This window comes from Epinephelus lanceolatus, chromosome 21, assembly GCF_041903045.1.
Source record: "Epinephelus lanceolatus isolate andai-2023 chromosome 21, ASM4190304v1, whole genome shotgun sequence".
NCBI lineage: Eukaryota > Metazoa > Chordata > Actinopteri > Perciformes > Serranidae > Epinephelus > Epinephelus lanceolatus.
In genome coordinates, this window is record NC_135754.1 from 28,003,019 (window position 1) to 28,028,478 (window position 25,460).

The following is a 25,460-nucleotide window of genomic DNA, read 5'->3' on the forward strand; positions in this document are numbered from 1 at the left end:
ACTTGAACTTGTATTTCCCTACATTTGCGAGGGAAATATCCCTTTTCTATCTCCTCTACATTTTATTTGAATGTTATCATTACAAGTTTCTTTGCAGAGTTTATATACAAAACATATTAAACAAACTATCCAGCAGTAAATAAAGTGGTTCATATCAGCTCTGATGTAAATGTGGCTTTCATATTAATACTTTTATACTTGGAACACCTGGAAACGTAGTATTTAAAGACAATCCCGGCTGTCTTCACATTCAGATTCTAATCCTATGAATCCTGATTGGTTCATGTATATATGACATTACTTTTTTCCAACAAAGCCCTGCCCACTGCAAACCAGCAAGACGAACTCAGACCAAGACAGAAATGCAGAAATCTCACATGCAAAATTAATAAAATCAGTTTAGGCAGGATATTGTAAAAAATGTAGAAAATTGTAAATTAGTAAGAAGTTGATTGGGAACTAAAGTTTTCACGGCCTTGGTGGTAGAGGAGCTGAAAACTTCTTCTTCTCTTCTTCCACAGCATTAGACCTATTTATTAAATTAATTACATTCTTCTGGGCTTATTTAAAAAATCGCGCATTCAGAACTTCACTTCAGTTTCCTCTGTGGACTCTTTGGTACCGAGCGAACATCCTTGCACTCTCCTATCTTCAGCCTGGCACCTCCAGTATCCTCCAGCAACCACTCTCCCATCCAAATACCATCACTTTGTTTGAGCAAAGCCCGATGTGGTATTAACAAAAGATCAACGCTGCAAGTGATGGAAGATAAACAGAGGCAGGACTGCGCACACAACGTCAGCGTTTGGGCCGTGAATAAGCTAACAGTGTGTGTTAGTGTAGCTGCAGCGGCCGAGGTGGTGGTGGTGGTGGTGGTGGTGGTGGCGGTGGTGGTGTCGTGCGAAGAGAGGGCTGAGGAGGCTCTTTGTGCGGACACTTTGGCAGACAGCAGGGCCAAGCTGGATCTGTTCAGCAGCAGCACTTTCCCATGTGGCAGCACAACACACAACCCTGCAGAACAAAGGCATCGCACATGTTCCTCTGTCTCTCTATCTGACTGTAATCTCTCTCCAGTGCAGCACACAATATAATCCAGGCTCGTCTCATTTTGTTTTAATTTTCATCCAAAAATACCCACATTTTTCCTCGCACAATCATGTTCTTTTGTTTCCTGCTGCAAGACGACGGCGATCATTATGTTTTACTGTAAAGGGGGTCGATGAGGAGAACTCAGAAAATGCTTCCGGTAATAGAAAGTGAAGAGAAAAATGGGGAGAAAATGCAAATGAGCTGCTGATTATGTAACATGGGCCAACAGAAGGGGGAAAAAAAACAAACAAGCAATGATGAAAAAGTGGTTACGCTGCCAATTATAGTTTTAAAATCTGATTTTCACCCTGCTTTTTATTACTGTTGGGTTTTTTCCTTCTTTTGATATTAGAAAAATAGAAATTTGCAGATATTTTTTACATACTTGCTTGTCTTTGTTCCTGTACTGACAGTATGGAGTTGCTGAGCATACAGTGTGCACATTGAAATGAGTGTGTGTGTGTATGTGTGTGTGTGTTATATATGGACGCATTACCGAATAGGCCTCATGGGCACAGGCCCAGGGCCCCCAAGTGTCAGAGGCCCCCCTGGCCTTCACCTGCACAATATCACTCACATTAACATGCGCTAACCAGGAAGAGACTCAAAATGACCACAAAGAGACACAAAACGACTACAAAGAGATGCAAAACAGCTGCAAAGAGAACCAAAGAGACTCATGACTATAGAGAGGGGCAAAACAACCACGAAGAGACACAAAACAACTACAGACAGCTGCAAAACAGCTGCAAAAAGACTACAAAAATGGATCAAAACAACCACAAAGAAATGACCACAAGGAGACACAAAATGACAACAAACAGACATAAAACGACGACAAAGAGATTCACAACAGCTGCAAGGAGACACACAGACAGTCATGACTATAAAAAGGGGCAAAACAACCACAAAGAGACACAAAATGACCACAAAGACATTTAAAATGACTAGAAAGAGACATAAAACTACTACTGAGAGACGCAAACTATTACGATGAGATGCAAAACAAGGCAAAACAACCACAAACAGATGCAAAATTACTACAAAGAGACACAAAACGACTACAAAGAAACACAAAACGACTACAAAGGGACACCAAACAACTACAAAGAGACACAAGATGACTACAAAGGGACACAAAACGACTACAGAGACACAAAACAACTACAAAGAGACAAAAAATGACTACAAAGAGACACAAAATGACTACAAAGGGACACAAAACAACTACAAAGAGACACAAAATGACTACAAAGGGACACAAAACAACTACAAAGAGACACAAAACGACTACAAAGGGACACAAAACAACTACAAAGAGACACAAAACAACTACAAATTGACACAAAACAAGTACAAAGAGACAGAAAACAACAACAAAGGGACACAAAACAACTACAAAGAGACAGAAAATGACTACAAAGGGACAAAAAACGACAACAAAGAGACACAAAACAACTACAAAGAGACACAAAACAACTACAAATTGACACAAAACAACTACAAAGAGACACAAAACGACAACAAAGAGACACAAAACAACTACAAAGAGACACATAATGACTATAAAGAGACACAAAACAACTACAAAGAGATGCAAAACTGCAAAGAGACACAAAGGGACTCACTATTACAAAAATGGGCAAAACAACCACAAGGAGACACAAAATGACTACAGAGAGACTTGAAATGACTACAAAAAGACACAACTACTACAAAGAGATGCAAAACAGTATCACAACAACATAAATGGACAAAACAACCACAAAAGACACCAAAATGACAAGAAAACACAAACTGACTACATAGAGATGCACTACAGCTGCAAAGAAACACAAAGAGACGCACAACTACAAAAGGGACAAGACAACCACAAGGAGACACAAAATGACCAAAAAGACCTTCAAAATGACCACAATAAGACACAAAGCTACTACAAGGAGATGCAAAACAGTTTCAAAGAGATAAAAAGACACTAGCGACTACAAAAATAGGCAAAACAACCACAAGGAGACAAAAAATGACCACAGAGAGACTCGAAATGACTATAATGAGACACAAAACTACTACAAAGAGACACAAAATGACTACAAAGAGATACAAAACTGCAAAGAGACACAAAGGGACTCATGATTACAAAAAGGGGCAAAACAACCACAGAGAGACTCAAAATGACCACAAAGAGACACAAAACTACTACAGTTAGATGCAAAACAGTTTCAAAGAGATAAAAAGACACTAGCGACTACAAAAATAGGCAAAACAACCACAAGGAGACAAAAAATGACCACAGTGAGACTCAAAAAACAACAAAAGAGACACAAAACTACTATGATGAGATGAAAAAAGTTGCAGAGACTGTAGACTTTGAAAATGGGCAAAATAACCATGAAGACATAAAATGACGACAACAGGACACAAAACGACTAAAAAACAGATGCAAAGAGACACAAAGACACTAGCTACTACAAAAAAGGGCCAAAACAACCACAAGGAGACAGAAATGACCACAAAGAGATTCAAAATGACGACAAAGAGACACCAAACTACTACAGAGAGACGAAAAAATGACACCAAACGGACACAAAAAGATGCTAAACAGCCACAAAGAGACATACAGAGACTCACAACGACTATGAGAAGAGGCAAAACAACCACAAGGAGACAAAAAATGACCACAGTGAGACTCAAAAAACAACAAAAGAGACACAAAACTACTATGATGAGATGAAAAAAGTTGCAGAGACTGTAGACTTTGAAAATGGGCAAAATAACCATGAAGACATAAAATGACGACAACAGGACACAAAACGACTAAAAAACAGATGCAAAGAGACACAAAGACACTAGCTACTACAAAAAAGGGCCAAAACAACCACAAGGAGACAGAAATGACCACAAAGAGATTCAAAATGACGACAAAGAGACACCAAACTACTACAGAGAGACGAAAAAATGACACCAAACGGACACAAAAAGATGCTAAACAGCCACAAAGAGACATACAGAGACTCACAACAACTATGAGAAGAGGCAAAACAACCACAAAGAGACACAAATGACTACAAAGAGATTTAAAATGACCACAAAACAAATACAAAGAGACACAAAACAACCACAAAAAGAGGCAACACAACCACAGACACAACAATGATACAAAGAGACACAAAACCACAGGGAGATGAGTAACGACTACAAAGAGACGCCAAATGTGTGTGTGTGTGTGTGTGTGTGTGTGTGTGTGTGTGTGTGTGTGGGCTCTCACAGGGCAGTTGCGCAGGTCTCCCATGTTGCTGGCATTGCGGAGCAGCTCTCCGAACATGTCTGGTGTGGGTTTCTCTCTGCACTCCAGCATCCTCACCGCCTGGTTACTGCAGCATCGGACACACACAACAACACAATGAAGCACGCAGTGAGACCAAAGCTTTTGGGAATTAGAAGAAAACATCCTTTGTGAAGCCCAAATGTGACTTGTGACGAGCGGAAACATGGTTTCCATTATTGAAGCTTGTTACGTTTGTCTGTTTTGAGGTGCTGTACAATAGTTTGCAGGCAATTGTTTGATTTCCTCTGGTATGTTTGGCTAAAAAATCTGCCCAAACTCTGTTAATTCTACAGTGTGTTGCTCATCTGGCCTTGTGCGCTGCTTCGGCAACCAGTCCTGCAGGCTTTTTCTCATCTGCCTCAATAAAGAAAACAAAACAAAGGAGAAGGAAAAGAGGGAAATCTAGATTCTGCGGCCGTTACGCCTGTGAAAAAGACTCACTCTGAGCAAGTTTCTAAATCCTGTGTGACAGATTATGATCTTTGACCTTCCTAAAGTGGTCGTGCTAAAAGACAATTTCCCCACAGGGAGCAATAACAGTGCAGAAACATTATGATTGTTATTAAAGGAGGAGATCATCTCCAACCAAAAGACGAAAGCTTTGCTCGTGGATTTTTTGAGACAATCACCTTCAGTAAAGCTTAAAACAATGATTCTTTAATACTTAGCTGTATTCATCCCCTTTAAGTACAATCGTCCTCTGAAGGACAAACTCAAATATACGTTATTATCATCTGTGAATACCAAGTGGACTCGTGTGAGCCCGTCTGCAGCTCAGGACCATGCATGGGATTATGTGTGCAATGAATCAGCATTGTTTTTTTCCCGGTGAAGTATTCCTTTAAGAATAACGATTTTTAAAAACCATCCAAATCTCTCCCCCCTCTCCTCCCTCCTCTCACCTCTTCCATTAGCCTGAAATGAACTCAACCTCTTCTCTACTCTCTGCCTCGCTCCATTTCAACCCCCTCGCCCCTTCAGATGCGCGGGCAGATGAGCGCAGGGGAAACAACAACAAGCGAGGAGCACGCTTGCATTTGTGTTTGCTTACGTCTGAATCATGCTCCAACCAGACGTTTGTTTGTCTTTTTGTTGCCCTCTGATTATCTTACTCATGTTGACTTTTGCATATTTGGCTATCTCGACTGTAAACAACAGGCTCCGCTAAGGGTAAAAATAGCTTGGCAGTGCTAACAGGCACAAACACAGAGCGGCGGCACCGCTGTGACCCACAGCTACCTTGACACAGTGTGTTTATTTGTACTTTTGCCCCCCATTCATCCCTCTATTTCCTCTGCCGTGTTCCATTTCCAAAAGGGATATGGAGTGATATATCCTCTTATTTCCCTCTCGTTTGCAGCCTTTCCGACCCACTGTTCCACTTATAGATTTATGTCGCCCCCTGGGTCCACTGAATCAAACAGCTGATTGATTACTTCCCCTGTTCCTTATTTCATTGACTCGGAGCGTGTGTGAGTTTTATGTAACAGCTCCGAGGACGCTTCTCCTGCGCGTGGATTTACCTGCACGTTAACGTGGCGGAGGCGTTATGCACAAGCTCACCTGCTCTTGCATATGCATGAACGTACACGTGTGTGTGTGCATAACGTGTGTGTGCGTGTGCATGTGTGTGCTCACAGTTCAGTGTTCAGCAGGGACCCGTGCAGGGAGGAAGAGAACACGCTGTACCTTCCTTTACTGCCACCCAGCCTCAGCTTGCTGCCAGATTTACTGCAGTGTGTGTGTGTGTGTGTGTGTGTGTGTGTGTGTGTGTGTGTGTAGGTGTGTGTCTGGTCTTACCAGAGGGACGTAGTGGAGATGTAATGAACCATCTGAATGAAGGGCAAGGGGTCCGATGTGGCTCCACAGCTGTTACAGACACACTGCAAACACAAATGCATCCTCAGCTTCATCGCGGGACACCGTGTTCCTCAAAATGTTTGTGTGGACATTAAGGTGACATGAATTAAATATGTAGCAGCTCTTTAAAGTGACAGACGCACTGAACGACGTCCTACCTGTTCGAACAGAGTCATGGCAAACTTCTGGTGTGGTATACAGTGCTTGGCGGTGCAGATGTCCTCTCGGCTCTCCGCGCTGATGTGGAAGTGGATACGCATCAGGAGATTCTCCTGAGACACACATGAAGCAAAATCAGTTAATGTGTGTGTGTGTGTGTGTGTGTGTGTGTGTACGTATGTGTGTTGGGTTTTGGGTTGGCATATGTGCTTGTTTATATTGTATACATATGTACAGTGTGTGTGTGTGTGTGTGTGTGTGTGTGTTTGATCGTTCCTCTCTGTTGGCGCTCCTGTTAATCTGACCGTGGGAGCAGCATCTATATTTCATAAGAAGCCGACGGATTCCCTGACTGAACACATTTACTACCAATCGATCAGACAGCGCCAACCAGGCACACACATTAAGCGGACACACACACACACACAGAGTGGAGGTCTTTAAGGTAGTAAGAAAGTGGCAGAGAAAGTAGCGGAGAGAAATCAACAGGAAGGGGCGAAAAGAGGAGGATATTACAATAATAAAACTGTGACTAATGACACGCTTTCCTTTATTTTCCCTTTTAATAAATGATAACGTTTATTCCACAATGAGACAAAAACCTTTTAAACAATCCAACACTCTCATTGTTGAATAAACTAATGTATAGCTCTTTGCTTTTGAGGAGGTAATATCACATGATGAAATGACAACACAGTAACAGAGTAACAAGGAGCAGCAACTGTAAAATATTATATTGTAAATTTAAATTTGGACAAGCTTTTTCCATAAAGGGCTGTCAACCCTGGAGCACATTAACAACTGATATCAAACTGATTACAGATTAAAATATCAGAGATATTGGATGAAGCGAGATACCCAACTCAGCTCACTTCCTGATTCATTGACGTCAGCGCCACGCCCCCGTAGGAGACTTGCGGCAGCTCTGAATGTATTGTCGTCAATGAGGAAAATGAACGTGATCACAATTTATGGTCAATTCTTTCGCCCTGTAGTCACTAAAGTAAATATTGGGTTCATTTTCCATAAGCCACACATCTTCCCAACATTCTGACACTAAAGCTGCATTTTTCATCCGCACAGATCAAGAGAAAGTTAACTTTGTTTGAGCCCTGTCCGTCTCAGAAAACAAGTTCTCGCAAGATCTCATGATCTTGATAAACAGGCAGTAAAATCACAGTTAGCTTACAAACAGTTATTTACCGCTAGTAATAAATAAAAAATGCCCAAGCTTTGTGCAGCAATAGGCTGCAATAATAGGAAGAATGTATTTTCATTCCACCTGCTTCTCGATCCGCATACAGACGTCCACAGAGCCTCTGTTCAACACGGGGTGGGGGGGGGGGGGGGGTGGGGGGGGGGGGGTTGGGAGGCTCTGATTGGAGGGAGAGCTAACCACGCCCACTTAGGAGACAGGAAGAGTAACCGTTTTCTTAACATTGGATAAGCCTACAGTTGGGTATCTCCCTTCATCCAGTATCTCTGTCTGTATGTCGACTGTAGCCGATGCATTGTGGGATATGTTGTGATGCTTGTATTGTGATATATGCACCGTGGTATGTGTTAGGGGTGTAACGATCCATCAATCTGGATCCATATAACCATTCTATGATCAATGATCCAGTGTCATCCATCGATCCATATAAAATTAAAAAAAAAAGTTGAACATTAAACACTTGACAAAAAAACATGTTTCTTTATGGCCGCTGTATTGGACTCTCTCTCTCTCTCACCTCTCCCACATGTGTGTGTGTGTGTGTGTGTGTGTGTGTGTTTGTGTGTGGCCATGTTGTGTCTCCGACTCACGAAGCACTCGGCAGCGTCATCCATGATACCCAGCTGAAAGCGTTGTTCGTCTTGGAAAGTCTTGGCCAGCGCGCTCCGCAGTGCATCTGATGGCAGCACGCGCTCACTGCTGAACTGGAACTGAGCAAAGATACTCTGCAAACACACACACACACACACACACGCATACACATATAGAAACGCATTAATTCTTTATTACACTGCCACAAATGTACACTGTGCCATAAATGTGTTTCCTGAAAGACACTGTTAGAGTGCACACTGACAGTACACGAGTCCATGCACACGTGTACATTTGAGCTTGTGTATTTTTCTAAAATCTCTCCAAAGACATTTCTCCTGTAAATCGGCGCCGTGTTCTGTCAACTGACCCATAAAACAGAACCAGTGGAACTAGTTGTCAACTTGTCAGGAACCAAAGTGCCGTACAACAAACTCAGACCGGACTGAAACAAACGCGGCGGCTGAGCCTCACAACACAGCTGGCCTCAATATCAGACCATATCAATAATAAATGGCGTTTGTAGTGCACTTTTCTCCAACAAAAACAGCTCTCAGAGTGCTTTGTAGCAGTAAAATAGAAACCAAATCAAACTGTTGCAGGGGGCTCGGAGAGAAAGCTAGGCCACTGAAGTGTGTTTTGAGGGCAGCGTTCAGAGCTTGAAGACGAGGATCAGTCAGTTTGGAGAAGACAGAGCTCTATCAGTGATACTCAGCTTAAGGCCCACAGGCAAAATCTAGCCTGTGATTGGGTGTTACAGCCATTGCCAACGCCCACTCCAGGTGTTTAACCTTTCTTCTAGTTTTATATATGTTGATTAGGATGTGTAGTCCCCTGCAGCTGATTGCTGAGGCATGGCCTGTCCCCACTCCTGCTTCCCATTTTGACGAGTCGGGGATTCTGACACTACAAAAGGCTGGGCAGCTTAACAGTCGGAGCGGCTGGAACTCTTCCGCCTGCCAGCGTGCCTCTCGTTACTGTAGATGTTTCAAACTATAATGTTAACTGTTGAATACGGTTGTGGTGAAACTAGTACTGGGGTACTTTTAAAGCACCTGGAGGACTGGGTGAGGGGTAGCTTTCAAAATTGACAAGGCACACACACAACAACATTACCCTTGTTGAAAACACTGGGTGCAGGAGTGCTGCTTCATCCGTTCTTTTGTTTTCCATCGAGTAATTTAATATCCATCTATCCATCCACCCATAGGGCTGGAGCCTATCCCAGCTGACATTGGGCGAGAGGCGGGGTACACCCTGGACAGGTCACCAGACTATCACAGGGCTGACACATGGAGACAGACAGACTTGCATGTCTTTGGACTGTGGGAGGAAGCCGGAGTACCCGGAAAAAACCCACGCTGATATGGGGAGAACATGCAAAATCCGCACAGAAGGGTTCCCTCCTGGGATCGAACCAGGAACCCACTTGCTGTGAGGCTACAGTGCTAACCACCACACCACCACACCACCCTCCATGGAGCATACAAAACATAAAAAAGTGCGAGAAGAAGTTCCACCAGACACCCTGAAAGAGGTCCGGGCAATACCCCAAATGTCCTCAAATCTTAGCACACCCCTACCCACACCTGATCTGTACAGGACTGCTGTGACGGGCCCCTGACCTCCTGTCATTTTGCAAAAGAGGCCCCTGGGCAAAGCAATTTGAGTGTCCCTGGTTTAAATCCGTGCAGGTCCAAGCAGCTGCCAGAGCAACACAATTCAGCTTTATCTCTTTCATTTGTATGTGTAGAAGCAAGTGTTATTAAAATCACCCCTGCCAAGGAGGTTATGATTTTCGTCGTATTTGTTTCTCCTATTAGTGAACAGGATATCTGAAAAACTATATGACACACGCATATGAAATCTGGTGAAGAAAAACATTTCCCCGCACTAATTGGTTGTTGGAGTGGAAATTCCACCATGTGCTTATTTATAAAGCACATTTCAGCTTCTATCTCCAAAACCACTGGTTCCAAATTATTTTGGATTCTTGACCCATTAAAATAAAGCAATGTCTACTGGCAACCCTTCGTCACAGGTATGAGAAGTCTATGAGTTTTTAGTTTTCACCTTGAAACTTCTCAAATTCTGTCATTTAAATAAATCTTAAAGAAGTTAAACTCAACCCTAAAGCCCCTGGACAGCAACATCCCCTCCCCTCCTGTCATCTCCAATAAAGGCAGAACATATTGCCCTTAAATATTCCAAAAAGGATGTACTATTATACTTTATTTTTTTCCTCTAATGATGCTCAACATAAGTTCAGTCAGGAAGACTTTCTCAATGATATCCATTCACAATTGACCTATGGCTAAGCCACTCACTTGGACAAACTATCAACATTCAGTGACCGGCGCTATGGCAGGTGTCACAGTACACGACATTTCGCAGGAGGCAATTGATGATTTTTGAGACATAACGATCAGATGTCATTGAGAAGTAACCAAAAGGGCCTAAACTATGCATTGGAGGGATATATTCATCATTTTATTGTTGAGAAGGTCGATGAAAAGCTTAAATTACAAGCCAAAATTTACAAGTCACAGTGTACGCTTGTGAACCGCATCTCGTTGCCGTCGCCATCAAAGACAACAAGTTAAAGTGCCACTTAAGTTAAGGTTTTTGGCTCAGAATATGAGAAATAATAACGGCCTTTTTACCATCTTTACCAAGAGTGTCTCTCCGTTAGTTTGGTGCTACAGTATTTACACTGAATCATTCAGCATAACGTTTGCCAACCTTTGTTATCTCTGCGATTACACATAAATTAATGAAGCTAAGCTCCAGAAGTTAACGTTAGCTTAACTAGAGCCCTTTGGACAACAGCTAACAATGATGTACGATCACCAAAGTACAAAACTAGAACAAAATAGGCTAATGAACTCCCAGTAAACAAGGTGACATGATGAACAACGCAGCTAGGAGCTAACATTAGGCTAACTTTAGCTAAAGTTAGCTAGAGATGTTAAAGATAACTTTATATTTCTTTCCAGCAAAGTGACAATATGTTGCCTCAAACACGATGTTGACTTACCTTAGAACAGATGTAGACATCATTGTTAATCTTATTCACCTTGAGTTGATGTTGTGGTCTAACGTTACCACGCAACTTTATCCAAAGGAGACACTTTTCTCAGCTGAGATGTGGTTTAAAGGGTAAAAAATACACCTCATCGCCCAGCCTCTCAGGATACCTTAGCTGTGTTCGAAACTGTCCACTCACTCACTCACTATTCCCTATTTCGTGTTTACTATATAGTGCACTACATGGGGAACGACTGAACCAGATTTCGGACACTAACTGAAACTTTCTGAACGTCGTTGCGTCAGTAGCTGCGCTGCATATTCCTGTGACACAAGTGGACGCGCCGAGCATCATGCAAACAAACCGGGCGCTTTGAGGATGATCGAACTGTATGGTGGTTGTACATTTTGTCAATAAATTGTTGAAATGTCAATGGTGTGGACGTTTGGTTTTGTCAGCTACGGTTGTGTGTCTGCATTGTGAGCTGTAATAGCCCACAATAGCGCACGAGCTACAATCTACCTGGCTCGTGCGAGCTAAATGGCTATTGTTAGCTTGTGAGCTAACGTTACCGGCTACGGTTGTTCTTCTTCTCTTCTGGCAAAAGACGACCACATTGCATTGTGGTATACGGGAGTAAAATGTAGGGTATATCGTTTGTTCACTCACATTTGCTGTGCATGTGGGTATTTTATAGTCCACTATATAGTGAATGAAATTAACCGCGGAGAATTCAAACACTACAAAATGACGAACACACTATATAGTGCACTATATCCGTGATAGGGAGCAATTTCGAACACAGCTCTTGTGTCAGAGTTGCATGTACCCCATGTACACCGTTTGACCATTTTTAAACTTCAAATCTCCGAAAAAGCTCATAAAACCAAACAAAACAGACTTTCTGTAATGCATTTCAATGAACGTCCAGGCAGAGAATGTCCCAGTGTATGGGAATGGCTATACGCACTGTGATTGGCTCATCGCATTTGAGGGCGGGACTTAGCCATAGGTCAATTCTCTCTCTATCCCACTCCAACCGTCCCCAGTTAGCCAATTACACTTTTCCACAATCTTCAGCCATTCATGTCGCTGCTGCCAAACTCTAAATCTCTTCTCCTCTCTTCTCCTGTCAGCTGTCATTTTAGGCAGAATCGCCACGCCGTCCTCCACCCCATTCACCTCCAGATCCTCAACTCCCTCCTCATCTCATCACCGCCCACATTTAAGTGTACTGTTTGCAGTTGAAACGTTAGGGTCTAGGTACTATGTCTGAAGGGTTACTGTTGGTTCCAACAAGTGTTTGGTGGAAACAGCGCTTAAGTCTTATGTCTTTTTTGGGCCATGGCATCACATGATGGCATAATGACAATGTTTGGCTGCTAGGACAATTGGCTTGAAAGCCCAGCGCACTTCCTGGGGACCTGGTATAGAAGCATTTTAGCTTCCTTAAAGTTGAATGGAAAAGGGACAAGAGCTGCGCTATCTGTTTTTAATTATGGATCATTACAAATACAATAAAAGTTAGAGGTACCATGTAGTCCTGCAGGGAGGCAAAAAATAAATCATGTGTGGAAATCAAAAATTTTGCTGTATTAAAATATGCATTGATTATCGTCTTGTAATCGCAACATAGCCCTCTGATTCAGAATTGTATCGTGAGCTAAATTTGTTTGAGAGGTGCAATTCATCCTCCTACAAAGCCCCAGTATCCCCACTTAGGATTTAGATTTTCTCCAAAACACTTTCTGGATATGGATTTGTTGAAATGACACATTCAGTTATTGTGTGGTGCAGGAATGTGCTCTCTGAGTACTTCCTAGGTATTGCTGTCATACATAGTAGCAGTAAGTGCAGTAATAGCAGTAGTAACAGTAGTTTTAGTAGCAGTACCAGACACAACTGTCTTGGAAATTACTCTTTGGCTCATGTGGGTTGATCCACAATAATCTGAACATGAGTACAAAAAGTAGCATTAAGTTCAAGCAGAGGCAGTGAGACTACTTTTGACTAGACCGAAGAGAGCTGCAGACGTCTAAGGAGGGAGAGATAAAAGCATGGATAACTTTCTCCAGATTGCCACAGGATAAAAATGACCTATTTTTTTTTTTGTAAGAATTCTCCGCTGGAAAAAGCAAAACCGAGCAACTATTTTTGACCCTCACTAAAACAGCCCAAAACAGAAATAAACACAAGTCAGCGTGATGTGTTGGAGCGGTGGTTGGTGCTCTGCTGGTTTTCTTTCCCAGCGGTAATTCAATCACTGATTAGATGGCTGGACTGAAAGCCAGCAGGTGCTCTGTGTGCTGAAGACTGAGTAACACTCTATTAAGAGACAGAAAGATACTCTCATCATCATCATCATCGTCTGTTTGTTTCCACACTGGTTCCATTTTAGTTGAGCACACTCGTGTAAAAATCAAGCATGAAGCTCCAGCAGCAATAAAAGCTACAGCTACTACTCTGTAGATTTCTTTAAATCAAATATTGATTTATGAATCTATTACTTGAGGTTACTGAATTAATGTGCGATCAACCTACTTTTTTTTCTTTTACTAAGCGGCTGATGGAAACAACATTTTTCTTTAATTGATCCAGTATTGAGTGAGCGCGCTGGAATAATATCCCTACAGAAAAAGACATTTTGTAAAGAGTAAGATCCTGTGTGTTTAATCAGAAACAGCCCCGAGATTGCTTTCCCCAAAAACACCAAACTCCATTAAAAAAACAGTAATTTTAGCATGTATAGAGCCACAATGTTTACATATCTACAGTAACTAGGTGAATTAAGGGTTAATTTCAACTAAAGTGGCGATTGTTGGGACAGTGGGAAGATGAGCCACGATGCCTTTTGTAATTTTTCTTTTGTTTCTGTCGACTTTGAATGAAGTGTGTTTGACGACTGATAAAATGAAAGTTTATTCAAATGGAGTCTAGAGGGATTGGCGATAGCGGTTTTGGGGCTGTTTCCGGTTGAACGAAATAAATGTAACTCTTCGACATAAAGGTCTGTCTCTGTAGGGATCCTTTCAATAATCGAGTAAGACACCTGTAATAATAATCGGAGTCCATCAATGGCAAAACAAGCACTTTTAGTAAACATACATGATGGTTCGCTATAGCCCAGAGTGGTTATATTGTGGCCTGTTTCATCTTTGCCAACTGCGGCCCTCTCGCTCAATAAGATAGGATAGGACGGGACGAGACGGGACGAGACAAGACAAGACGAGATGAGACAAGACGAGACAAGAGAAGATGGAACTCTATTTATCCCAAGGGAAATTGCTGTGCAGCAGCTGCAATACAAAGTTGGAGGAGTGCAGGTACAAAGCGTGCAAGGACTAAAATAACATAGCAGGAAAGCAGATGAATAGTAAACATTAAATACAAAATATTGTTCACGTAAACTTAATGACACTAAATAAGGTCCAAAATATAAGAACTAGCTGACAGTTAGGTTCAAATATAAACACGAACTAATAGTTTGGTACAAAATGTAACAAAACTAGATGACAGTGAGATGCAAACATCAATCCATCCATCCATTTTCAACAGCTTATCTGAGGCCAGGTCGGGGGACAGCAGACTAAGCAAAGCACCCCAGATGTCCCTCACCCTAGCAACGTTTTCCAGCACCTCCTGGAAGACCCCAAGGCGTTCCCAGGCCAGATGAGATATGTCATCCCTCCACATGTTCTGGGTCTGCCCCAGGGCCTCCTACCGGTTGGATATGCCCAGAACACCTCTAACGGGAGAGACCCAGGAGTAAGGTGCAAACATCCGTCCATCCATTTTCATCCGCTTATCCAGGGCCAGGTGGCGGGGGCAGCAGGCTGAGCAAAGTAGTCCAGACTCCCCTCTACTCAGCAATGCTTTCCAGCTCCTCCTGGGGGACCCCAAGGTATTCCCAGGCCAGACGAGATATATGATCCCTCCAGCGTGTTCTGGGTCTGCCCCGGGGCCTCCTACCAGTTGGATGTGCCTGGAACACCTCTAACAGGAGATGCCCAGGAGTAAGTTGTGAATATCCATCCATCCATCCATCCATTTTCAGCTGACTATCTGGGGTGTGTGGGCAGCAGGCTGAGCAAAGTACTTCAGACGCCCCAGTCCCCAGCAACACATTCCAGCTCCTCCTGGGGGATCCGAGGTGATCCCAGGCCAGACGAGATGGATAATCCCTCCAGCGTGTTCTGGGTCTGCCCCAGGGCCTCCTACCAGTGGAACATGCCTGAAACACCTCTAACAGGAGGCGCCCAGGAGGCATCCTGATCAGATGCCCGAACCACCTCAACTGACCCCTTTTGACGTGAAGGAGCAGCAGCTCTACTCCGAGCTCCTTACCCTATCTCTAAGGCTGAACCCAGACACCCCACAGAGGAAACTCATTTCGGCTGCTTGTATCCATGACCTCATTCTTTCAGTCACTACCCCAAGCTCATGACCATAGGTGAGGGTTGGGATGTAGATGGACCAGTAAATCTAAAGCTTCGCCTTCCAGCTCAGCTACCTCTTCACCACGATGTTCTGGCTCAGCGCCCACATCACTGCAGATGCTGCGCCAAACTGCCGATCCATCTCACGCTCCATTCTACCCTCACTCATGAACAAGACCCTGAGATACTTGAACTTCTTCACTTGGGGCAGTAACCCATAGGTGCAGACCAGTACATACAATATATACAGTGACACAAACAGGTTACTAGTATGACTACAGTATGGTTGTATATAGATACGTTCGTAAAGTGTCAGATCTGAGGTAGCTGGTGTAAGAGTGCAACGTTCACGATTATGTCCCTGAACATTTAGTCTCTTAGACATAAAAACACGGGAAAAAAGGGACCAAAATTACACTTTAAGGGTTGATGCATTTTAACAAAACCACCATCTCACCCCAGCTTTAAGTGTTTTAGTAGCCTAAACCCAACCACACATGATACAAACTAGTCTCCAGTGCCACAGTCTTGCTTTGCAGAACCAACTATCCACCTTGACCTCTTCACTATGAATCCCTCTTGGAGACAGGGTTTAAGCACCTGTTGTGGCTGCTTGGACTCAGCCTCCTCTAAGAATACTTTACCTATTGTCCAACCCTTTTCTTTCCTCCATCAAAACTCCACCTGAGCACCAAGTTTTCACAATCTGAGAATAACATGACATCTCTCAGCCACGTATATGTCGCAGAATTCACCGTGAGCCTAGCTTTAATCCGTGTGAAATTCAGACAATTCCTGGAGTTGTCTCCTAGTTTTATTTGCCCTCTTTACATCTTTGCTTATATTTAAGATTTCAGAGCCAATATTTGGCATTTTGGAAGCGAGATGGCTGTGATGATCGCAGTGGGGTGAAAATGTTATAAAACAATAGGCTTCAGTCCGTGAGTGTGGCTGAGTGTGTGCAGGCTGAGGGTTGGCAATGGGAAAGGTAATGCAGTCGTACTGATGGGGAGAGTGTGTGTGTGTGTGTGTGTTTGTGTGTGTGTGTGTGTGTGTGGGGGGGGGGGGGGGGGGGGGGGGGGGGGGGGGGGGCAGAAAGAGAGAAGAGGAAAAAGGGACTGTGTGAGCAATAGGGTGTGTGTGTGTGTGTGTGTTATGGTGGCTGTGCTGACTGCAGCAATGCGCCAAGGAGAATGGAGGGGGAATATACCCTACAGAGAGAGAGGGAGGGAGGAGAGGAGGAGAGGAGGAGAGGAGGAAGGAGAACAGGGAGGGATGAGGCAGAGTGAGTAAGAGAGGGAGGCATGTGTGTGTGTGTGTGTTTTTGTGTGTGTGTGTGCGTGTGTGTATGTGTGTTTCCAAGTGTGAAGACAGGAGCAATCTACACCAACTCCCACATTCATTCATCTTTCCCCTTCCTTCACTCCCACATTCCCCTCTCTCCTTTTTCTTTTTCTCTCTTCCTGTTCCTTGCATGTGTGTGTGTATGTGTGTGTTCAGGTAGCTGCATCTGTGCATGTGTGTGTGAGTGCTTTGCTGTTGAGAGAGATAAAGTGTTGCAGTGATTTCTAGAGGGATAGCCACAGGCAGCCTCTGAACTTATGTTTACTACAAGGGCGGGCGTCTTTATCTGCTGCAGATAAACCCAGAAATCCACACACACACACACACACACACACACACACACACAATCCCTCCAAAATAAAAGAATCCATAATCATCATTTATCTCTTTAGGTTCCTAAAATGGATGTTTGAAAATTTAACACGCCATTAAAGTTCATTTGGCGCGTGTCTCGCCCAGTTATTCAGAGACTTTTATCTCCTTCGCCTGTGGGGACCGCAGCTACAAACAGACTGCGAGAACAACGTTACATCTGTTTCTGACAAAAGAGAGACGGTGACAGGACGGTTAATGAAAACTGACAGGAAACTGTGAACACTTAACACGGTGACAATACCTTTGATTTGTACGCCCACAGCTGACTCACACACACAACACACCCACAACTCTGTGTGTGTGTGTGTGGAGTATCGCAGCGTGGTAAGAAAGATTTGTGAGCATCTCAAGGTGCATGTGTGTAGCAGCCCTAACGTGTGCAGCATGCAAGTAAAATTTGTGTGCATGCGTAGGTGTGTGTGTGTGTGTGTGTGTGCAGCATCACAGCGTGGGCTCTGCTAGCTCAGCGCTTTCAGTCAGCCAATTAATTACAGAGAAGCGCTGGAGACAGAACAGCGTGTAGAACACACACATCGACACTGCTACACACACACACACTACACACACAGCACATTACACACACACTTCCCTTCACTCAGACACATATTTGTCATCATCGATGCAACAAATGGCTGGAACAGAGCTGCATAAGGCTCGTTCATTATGAGGGTTTCATGATGTTACAGATCTTCATCTTCTGTTTGGTTGCTTTCTATCAGCAGCTGCAGTGACTCAACCTGAAGATACGGTATAAACGCATTATTCTAAACACTTATTGTACGGTAGCTCCTGACTGGGAAAACAAGTGTCGGGTACAAAGTACGTGATGTGTTTTACACAATGGAGGACAAAAAAGAAAGAACACCACAGAGGAAAAACTACAGTATTGTAAGTAAAAGTCTGGTGTTCAAGTGTTTATAAGTAAAATATCAAGTAGCCTACCGTAAAACTTAATTAGTAGCCCGGGCTATTATTTGCTTAAATCACTGCAATCAACAGGCCTGGGACAGACCTTTAATTCCTTTCACACAAAAGCTCAGCAAAGATCGGACAACACAATCAAATTGTTTAAACCAGTATGAATATTCCTTGTATAAAAATCAGGCTTCAGATTGTATATCAGTTATATATCATTCATTTGATCTACCACCGACAGATGGCGCATCAGAGAGGATTACGGCACCCGGCATACCGACACAACATCACTTTATCCTGTTAAAACAACACTCACAACCTGAAATCATCTTATATGAAAACCCCTTCTGATTCTTCTGATCTGAGGACGCTCATGGACCAAAGGACGGGAAATCGAGGAATGGACACACAATTTGAGGTAGCCAACAACCTGGGTTTTTACATCCAAGGAACTTCGATTAAAAAAAAAGCCAGACCAGGTGTCTAACTGACACAAGTCTTTATTTGTCAAAATGTGTAGCCACACCAGGCTAGTAAAAGAGACCGGGCATTTAGGGTGCCTTCACACCTGGCCTGTTTGGTTCACTTCAATTGAACTCAAGTTCGTTTGCCCCCTAAGTGCGGTTCGTTTGGGCGGGTGTGACCACAGCAAGCACACTCAGGTGCGCACCATAACAACTGGACCGAGACCTGAAGAGGTGGTCTCAGTCCACCTACAAACGAACTCTGGTGCGGTTCGTTTGTGGTGAGAACGTGTTCCGACCTGGATGTGAACCAACTGCAGTCACATGACACATTGTTTGGGTTAAACATGAGCATGTTACAGTCCTGGAGGATTATTAATGTGCACCTCCTCCTGTACTGCCTTAATATGCACATTCAGCACATCCAATGCATCAAAACATTGTTTTCTAGTTGGAGCCGCGCCTCGTTTTCAAACTGTATGGTTTGACTGAAATGAACAATGACAGCAATATAGTCCACGATGAGCAGTGCTAAAATCAACCTGCGTAGTTGTCCCTCCATTGTGACATTAGAAAGTGTCACATTTATCTTGCAAGTGTACTCTTCTTCAACGGTTGCTTTACTTCCTGGATTTTTCCCACATGGAAATTCTGACCAATCAAGAGCAGCTTTCTCGCACAAGGCATTTGATCTGGTCCACTTGTAAATGCTGCCGTGAGAACATGAACCAATTCTATACAATTATACAACTGTGTAACAAAATTAGTCCCTGATTTGGACCAAAGCAAGACAACTCTAGGTCTGAAATCAGCTACTTTCATTTCATTAGCAGCTGCTCGTAATTTTAAATGAAGCTGTAGCGAAGGTTCAGTCAGGACGACAATACTTTTCATGCTCAGGCTGTAAGTTTCTTTCTCACCCTGCCATTCACTCCTTGCACCTATGTTCACTCACTATCTCCAGATGTCATTGTTGGGTAGGTCAGTTGAGTCATGAGCTGATTCACAATCGCCCAACTGCACAGCGACACACCTTCTCCGTCAGCCTATCATCTTACTGCTCTTCATTTTAAATTTGGTTCTGTCTCTGCCGTAGTTCTTTCTTCCTGCACTTCCTCCACCTCCCCATCACTATCCAGTCTTTATAGATTCATCAGCCTCATACGCCTCAGCAGTCAGCAGCCTCAATGTCATCAGCCACCACCACCACCTGTGCCTGGACTCCTATTTATTTATTTTTCTTTTTAGCAAGGTTTTTAGACAAGCCTGTGGTTGGTCACTGCCTCACCTGCACATAAGTTCTATTTAACTTTTCTCTGTCTGGCCTTCCTTTTAAAAATCTGCAAATAAAACATAAAACATTTGACGAAGGAAAAGAAAGTAAATAACGATGGGAAAGAAGGACAAAAAGAAGGAAGCAAGTGCACAAGGAGAAAAGAGAATGGAGGATGTTTAAAATGGAGAAACAAGGCAACAAACCAAAAGGCTTAATGAAGCAGGTACTTGCTTTTATTTTATGTGCAAATGCTCTTTTGTTTCTCCTTTTTTTGAAGCACGTAATCAAAACTACTATTTGCAGTGGTTACATAATCCCACTGCAAGAATGTGCTGTGTTTATTTGGAGATATGTCTCTGAACAGTGAATATAGCCACACAAAAAGATTAAAGTAAAACATATATGGACCGTCAAATGAGTTTATCTCAGGCTTTGTGTCACGTGTCAGGTCACTCCAGCTGTCAGATAAATGCAGTACTGTCTCCCTATGGTCGAGGAAATGTAGAAAGCCTCCCACACTCAAGCAAAGTACTTGCACTTCATTTAGGTACACCACTTCTGTAAATACACTTCAGTATCAACCTCAGGTTTACATTTCTGACAACCGTGTTTGCATAATAAGCAGAAACAGGGGGAAAAAAGTAAAACAAAAACAAAAACAAAAAAACATCTGCTGCACCTTGCTATTGTTGCCAGGCAACCACCTCATCACCTCCTAACCTTCCTGTGTAATCAATGTACTGTTTTTATTGTATTTATTTGACAGTAATTAGTATCTAGTTCCTGACATGTTGAGGCAGAGGGTACTTGCTGTGGCTCTGGTTGAGGGTGAGAGGCTGTCAGTAAATAGTTTGTTGGGCACAGGGAAACAGAGATCTGTGTGGGTACATGAGACCCTAAAAAAGAGGGTGGATCATGGGGAGTACCACCAGTTGGTCCAGGAGCTTCTCCTCCATGATGGATGTTTCCAGGCATATTTAAGGATAACTCAGGGGCAGTTTGACAACCTGCTGTCTATCGTCGAGCCGTATAGCTCTGGGTATCCAGCAACCACTACCACCAGTTTCTCCACCATTGTTTACCAACTTGTTGTCATGACCACCACTGAAGGCCCGCCTCTCGCTACGTTTAAAATGCTCCGGCAAGAACACCAGGCTCCTAGAGCGCAGAAACACGAGGCATGTCACAACTTAAGACATAAAAGAAAGCAGCACCACCAACACACCGCAGTGATGGCCGCTGCTTTAGGTTCACGCTGTAGTAAGACCTCCAGGAGCCACTGGAGGACAAAGTGAGTGTTTTTACCTTTAAAGCGCAGAAGATACACGAGTCCTCCATGCACTTGTGTGTGGTCAGCTGTCGAAAGCTTCTGCGGAAGATGTCCAGATGCCACAAAACCTGAGAGACAAAACATTAACTTAAACACAGAGAAAAGACATGTGGAATGTTTGATACTCAGTTTCTGTACCTCTACGTTCACCTCTGGGGGTACCCCACCTATAAAGGGGTGTCTCCTGCCTTGCCTTTCCTCTTTTGCTTTTCCATGGGAGAGATAAGTAGGTAATTTCCATGTTTCAGCCCTGTTAAGCTATGTTTATAAGTTCATTTCATGCTAACATAATCTTGTGTCTTTTAATTTGTGTAGGGGCTCAAGGATTGTGTTTTTTGGCACCCTTAAGTCTCACTGCCACCCTTTTGCAAGGAACCTTGGTGTTATTTTGGACAGTGACTTTAGGTTTGATAAGCAGATAAGCTCTATTGTCAAAACGAGCTTCTTCCAGCTAAGACTATTAGCAAAAGTAAAGGCATATCTCCCCCGAGATTATTTTGAGAAAGTTATTCACACCTTTGTTACATCACGCCTAGACTACTGTAACTCTTTGTTGGTCTTGACCAGTCAGCACTGCGCCGTTTACAGGTAGTCCAAAATGCAGCTGCCTGCCTGCTGACTGGAAAGAAACGGCGTGATCACATTAGTCCTGTCCTTGCATCTTTGCACTGGCTGCCTGTTAATTTTAGGATCCAGTTCAAGGTTTTATTAATTGTTTTTAAGTATTTAAATGGTCTGGCACCGTCTTATTTATCAGAGCTTGTACAGCCTCACAGTACTTCTAGAGCACTTAGGTCGTCAAACCAGCTGCTCCTGGCAGTACCTCGGTCCAGACTCTCTACTCATGGGGACAGAACCTTCTCAGTGGTGGCCCCAAAGCTGTGGAACAGCCTACCATTCCAGGTTAGAGCTGCACAGTCTGTTGAGCACTTTAAAACATTACTGAAAACCCATCTTTTCTCCTTGGTGTTCAGTCCCTGCTAGGCAAGAATCCTTGGCTTTTACTCTTTTTACTCTTTTATTTCCCTTTTTTAATCTAATTTTTATTTTTTTTTAAAAATTGAGCCCTTACTATTTCCTTTGTTTTATTTATTATGATATTTGTGTATGATTGTTTTATATTTCAATAACTGTACAGCACTTTGGTCAACTGAGGTTGTTTTTAAATGTGCTTTATAAATAAAGTTTGACTTGACTTGACCTGACTTTTTGCCACTTGCTGTCAGTCAGAAGACAGTCTGGGTCTCCTTATATCTACACAACGCAGACATCAGTGGAGTCCATGGTTACACGAATAACATTTTGTCCCGGGTCCCACTGGAACTGGCGCTTTGCACTTGTACTGTTTGCTTTTCTTCTGTTGTTTCTCATTACCTCTTGCTCTTGTTCTTTGTCTAAGCAACAGTTTGCGTAAATTTTAATATGTAACATAAGTCCTCAGGATGACTTGTCCTCCTGTGTGTTTCTCGGAGGAAAAGGACAGTCAAGGCTCCACTTATAATGGTTCATGAGTTTTTCTTTCGTGTGTTTCACATGATACTGCTTTTTTTCCCCATGATCTGGCTTTAGCAAAGGAATGCACATATTTTCTGTTTATCCCGATGGTAAACTAATCCAAGAGGTCCATTTACACTGTATCCAGATCAGTGGTTCCCAAAATGGGGGCCTTAAGGACAGGCCAAGGGGGGCACAAGACTGATTCATCTCCATCTTTTCATCATTAACCTTGAAAACAAGGCAATGTTAACTTACATTAGCTACAATTCTTTATCATGTTTTAAAACAGAAACAAGTCATAAACACCAGAATCACCATTTAAAAAAAAGATTTATAAAAGGACCTGTTAAGTATGCAGTTACACCGTAGCTAAGACTGGTGACAGGCCATGGTTGCCAGTTGCCATAGTTACACAACATGCTTTCTGGGTGCACAGGAGTCAAGAATAGCAACTGACAGAGCGAGTGACAGTGTGAAAGGAAAAGTTATTTTCACCGTGGTTAGTTTGTGAACCACTGATCTCGATATATTATCTGGGTGTCAAATGTCAGATGTTACTGTCAAAATAAAAAGGCATTGTTCTGACAATGGCGACGATTTTCTGTGATCTTTTCGGTTTAGGGGGAACAGTGTGTAAGATTTAGGGGGATTTAGTGATATCTGGTGATGTTCAGGAGGTTTGAAGCAGGAGCTGACTTATCTGCAGAGGTTCCTTCCTCTCTAAAAAAAGACCAGACTTGATGATTTAAAGGAACAGTGTGTAGAATTTAGGAGGGGTTTAGTGGCATGTAGTGGTGAGGACTAGCCTGGTTCCAGACCATAGACCCCGCCCACTCAACTGAGTAGGCTTGCATCTCTGGTCAGGCATACTGCAATGAATTTGCGATTTATCTTGTCCAAACGATGGACGGACCAATGAACGCCGGGTGGGGGCGGATCTAGCGATTAGCCAATCAGCGCCACGCTGATGTCAAGCTGTACGCTGGCGAGGATAGCAAAAATGGCGACCGCTACAGATCCTACAGACCACATTAACGATGTTATCAAGGTATTTCGCCACTACTCGCGTTAATGGAGGACCAAATTAAGGAAGCTGCTAAACTGGATTTAACAGCGATGCAGCTGGGTGTGCACAACGACTGAGACATTTTAAACGGGCAATGCTCGCTTGTTTTCGGCACCCCCGAGGCATGGATACTAATGACGTCAGATTCTGGGTGAGTTGTTGATCTCTACTGATTGGTTAGGGAAAAATCAAATTCCCTCCCCCTTGTAAATCGCCTTCAATGGAGGCAATGTCAGACTGAAGGTTCTGGGAGCTTCAGTCTGACACTCAGGCTAGGTGAGGACTGCAGTTGCAACCAGCTGAAATTTCTCCAGATTCAGGCTGTTCTCATGTTTGTTTGTACAGTTTCCTACGACAAGTAATGCACCCAAATTCGTACATATCCCACGCTATCATGAGCCAGGAATTTGTGCATGAGAAATGTATTTTGGAAGGCCGCGATGACGTGACCAATGTGTTGACAGGAGATGTGTGTTCAGAATCGTGTGAACGTTGAGTTAACTTTAATCCTGACCACAGTACCTTCACTTGCCTTAACCTAACCTCCATACCGTTACCTTAATTACATAACTTTACATTGAGGACGTCATGCCCTGGATGCTAATTCGTAGGATATCAAGCAAACCACCGTGTGTGCATTTTCGTACGATATCATATGAACTTGTCTGAGAGGATAGGTAATTATCGAGCCGAATTATCCGCAAAGGTCTCTTCCTCTCTAAAACAAATGGACCCTGTGATTAAAATCGGTAAAAACACTAAATAAAGCAGTTTCACGTTACAGATCAGTGCTTCTCATACACTGTTGGGCACATCGGAGACGGGCCGTTTGCCCAGCGCCTGTGTGCTCACCTTTTTTCTCGGATAACTTAATATGTGCTCACATTATGTCAGATCTAAACATTCAGGAGGTTTTTACTAGGAGCCAAGTTATCCACAAAGGTCTCTTACTCTCAAACAAACAAAACAAAACAAACGGACCTGGTGATTTAAACCGGTAAAAACACTGAATAAAGCAGTTTCATGTTACAAATCAGTGTTTCTCCAACCCTGTTTGGCTTAAAAAAAAACTGTGTGTTTCTGATGCTGCTGGTCGCAGAGGGGCTGCTAACCATCATACCACCAACCACAAACGCAAAAACGTGAATGGCCCTACTTACAGTCCATTCTCACTGAGGGCGAATATCCGCGCGGATTATTCACGGATTATTTCATGAGTTCTTATGGAAGTTTGGGCCAATGAAATTGTTTGTTTATAGTCGCGCAGACCTGGGAGAGTCCGAAATCCAGCCAGGCAGGACAGTATGGGAGAAAGGTTGATAAACCTCGTTTCACAGCACCCCGTCCTTTTTGATAAAAGACGGGATGATTTTATGAACAATGTGTTAAAGGACAACGTCTGGCAGTCCATTGTCCAGCTTGGTGGCTGCGGTGAGAGTGGTAAGTGCTAAAGAAAGTTGATGTTGACGTTTGTTAAACGTTAGCTTGC

The 25,460-nt window shown here is 43.2% G+C and overlaps 1 protein-coding gene across 6 annotated transcripts in view; it reads right to left on the reverse strand.

The window, feature by feature from the left end:
- usp54b (ubiquitin specific peptidase 54b) overlaps positions 1-25,460 on the reverse strand; it is a 99,918-nt gene that overhangs the window by 45,111 nt on the left and 29,347 nt on the right. For 5 of the 6 annotated variants that reach the window (XR_013488364.1, XR_013488365.1, XM_078163281.1 and 2 more), the window contains 5 exons: positions 21,384-21,476; positions 8,240-8,374; positions 6,433-6,546; positions 6,215-6,297; positions 4,355-4,460 (listed from right to left, as the gene is read on the reverse strand). Coding sequence is in view for 4 of the 6 variants with exons in the window: in XM_078163281.1 (XP_078019407.1) it covers positions 4,355-4,460; positions 6,215-6,297; positions 6,433-6,546; positions 8,240-8,374; positions 21,384-21,476 (531 nt within the window). In the remaining 2 variants the exon portion in view is untranslated. Of the gene's footprint in view, positions 1-4,354; positions 4,461-6,214; positions 6,298-6,432; positions 6,547-8,239; positions 8,375-11,277; positions 11,411-21,383; positions 21,477-25,460 lie in introns of those variants that run through there. The other variant, XM_078163285.1, reaches the window with a different exon arrangement.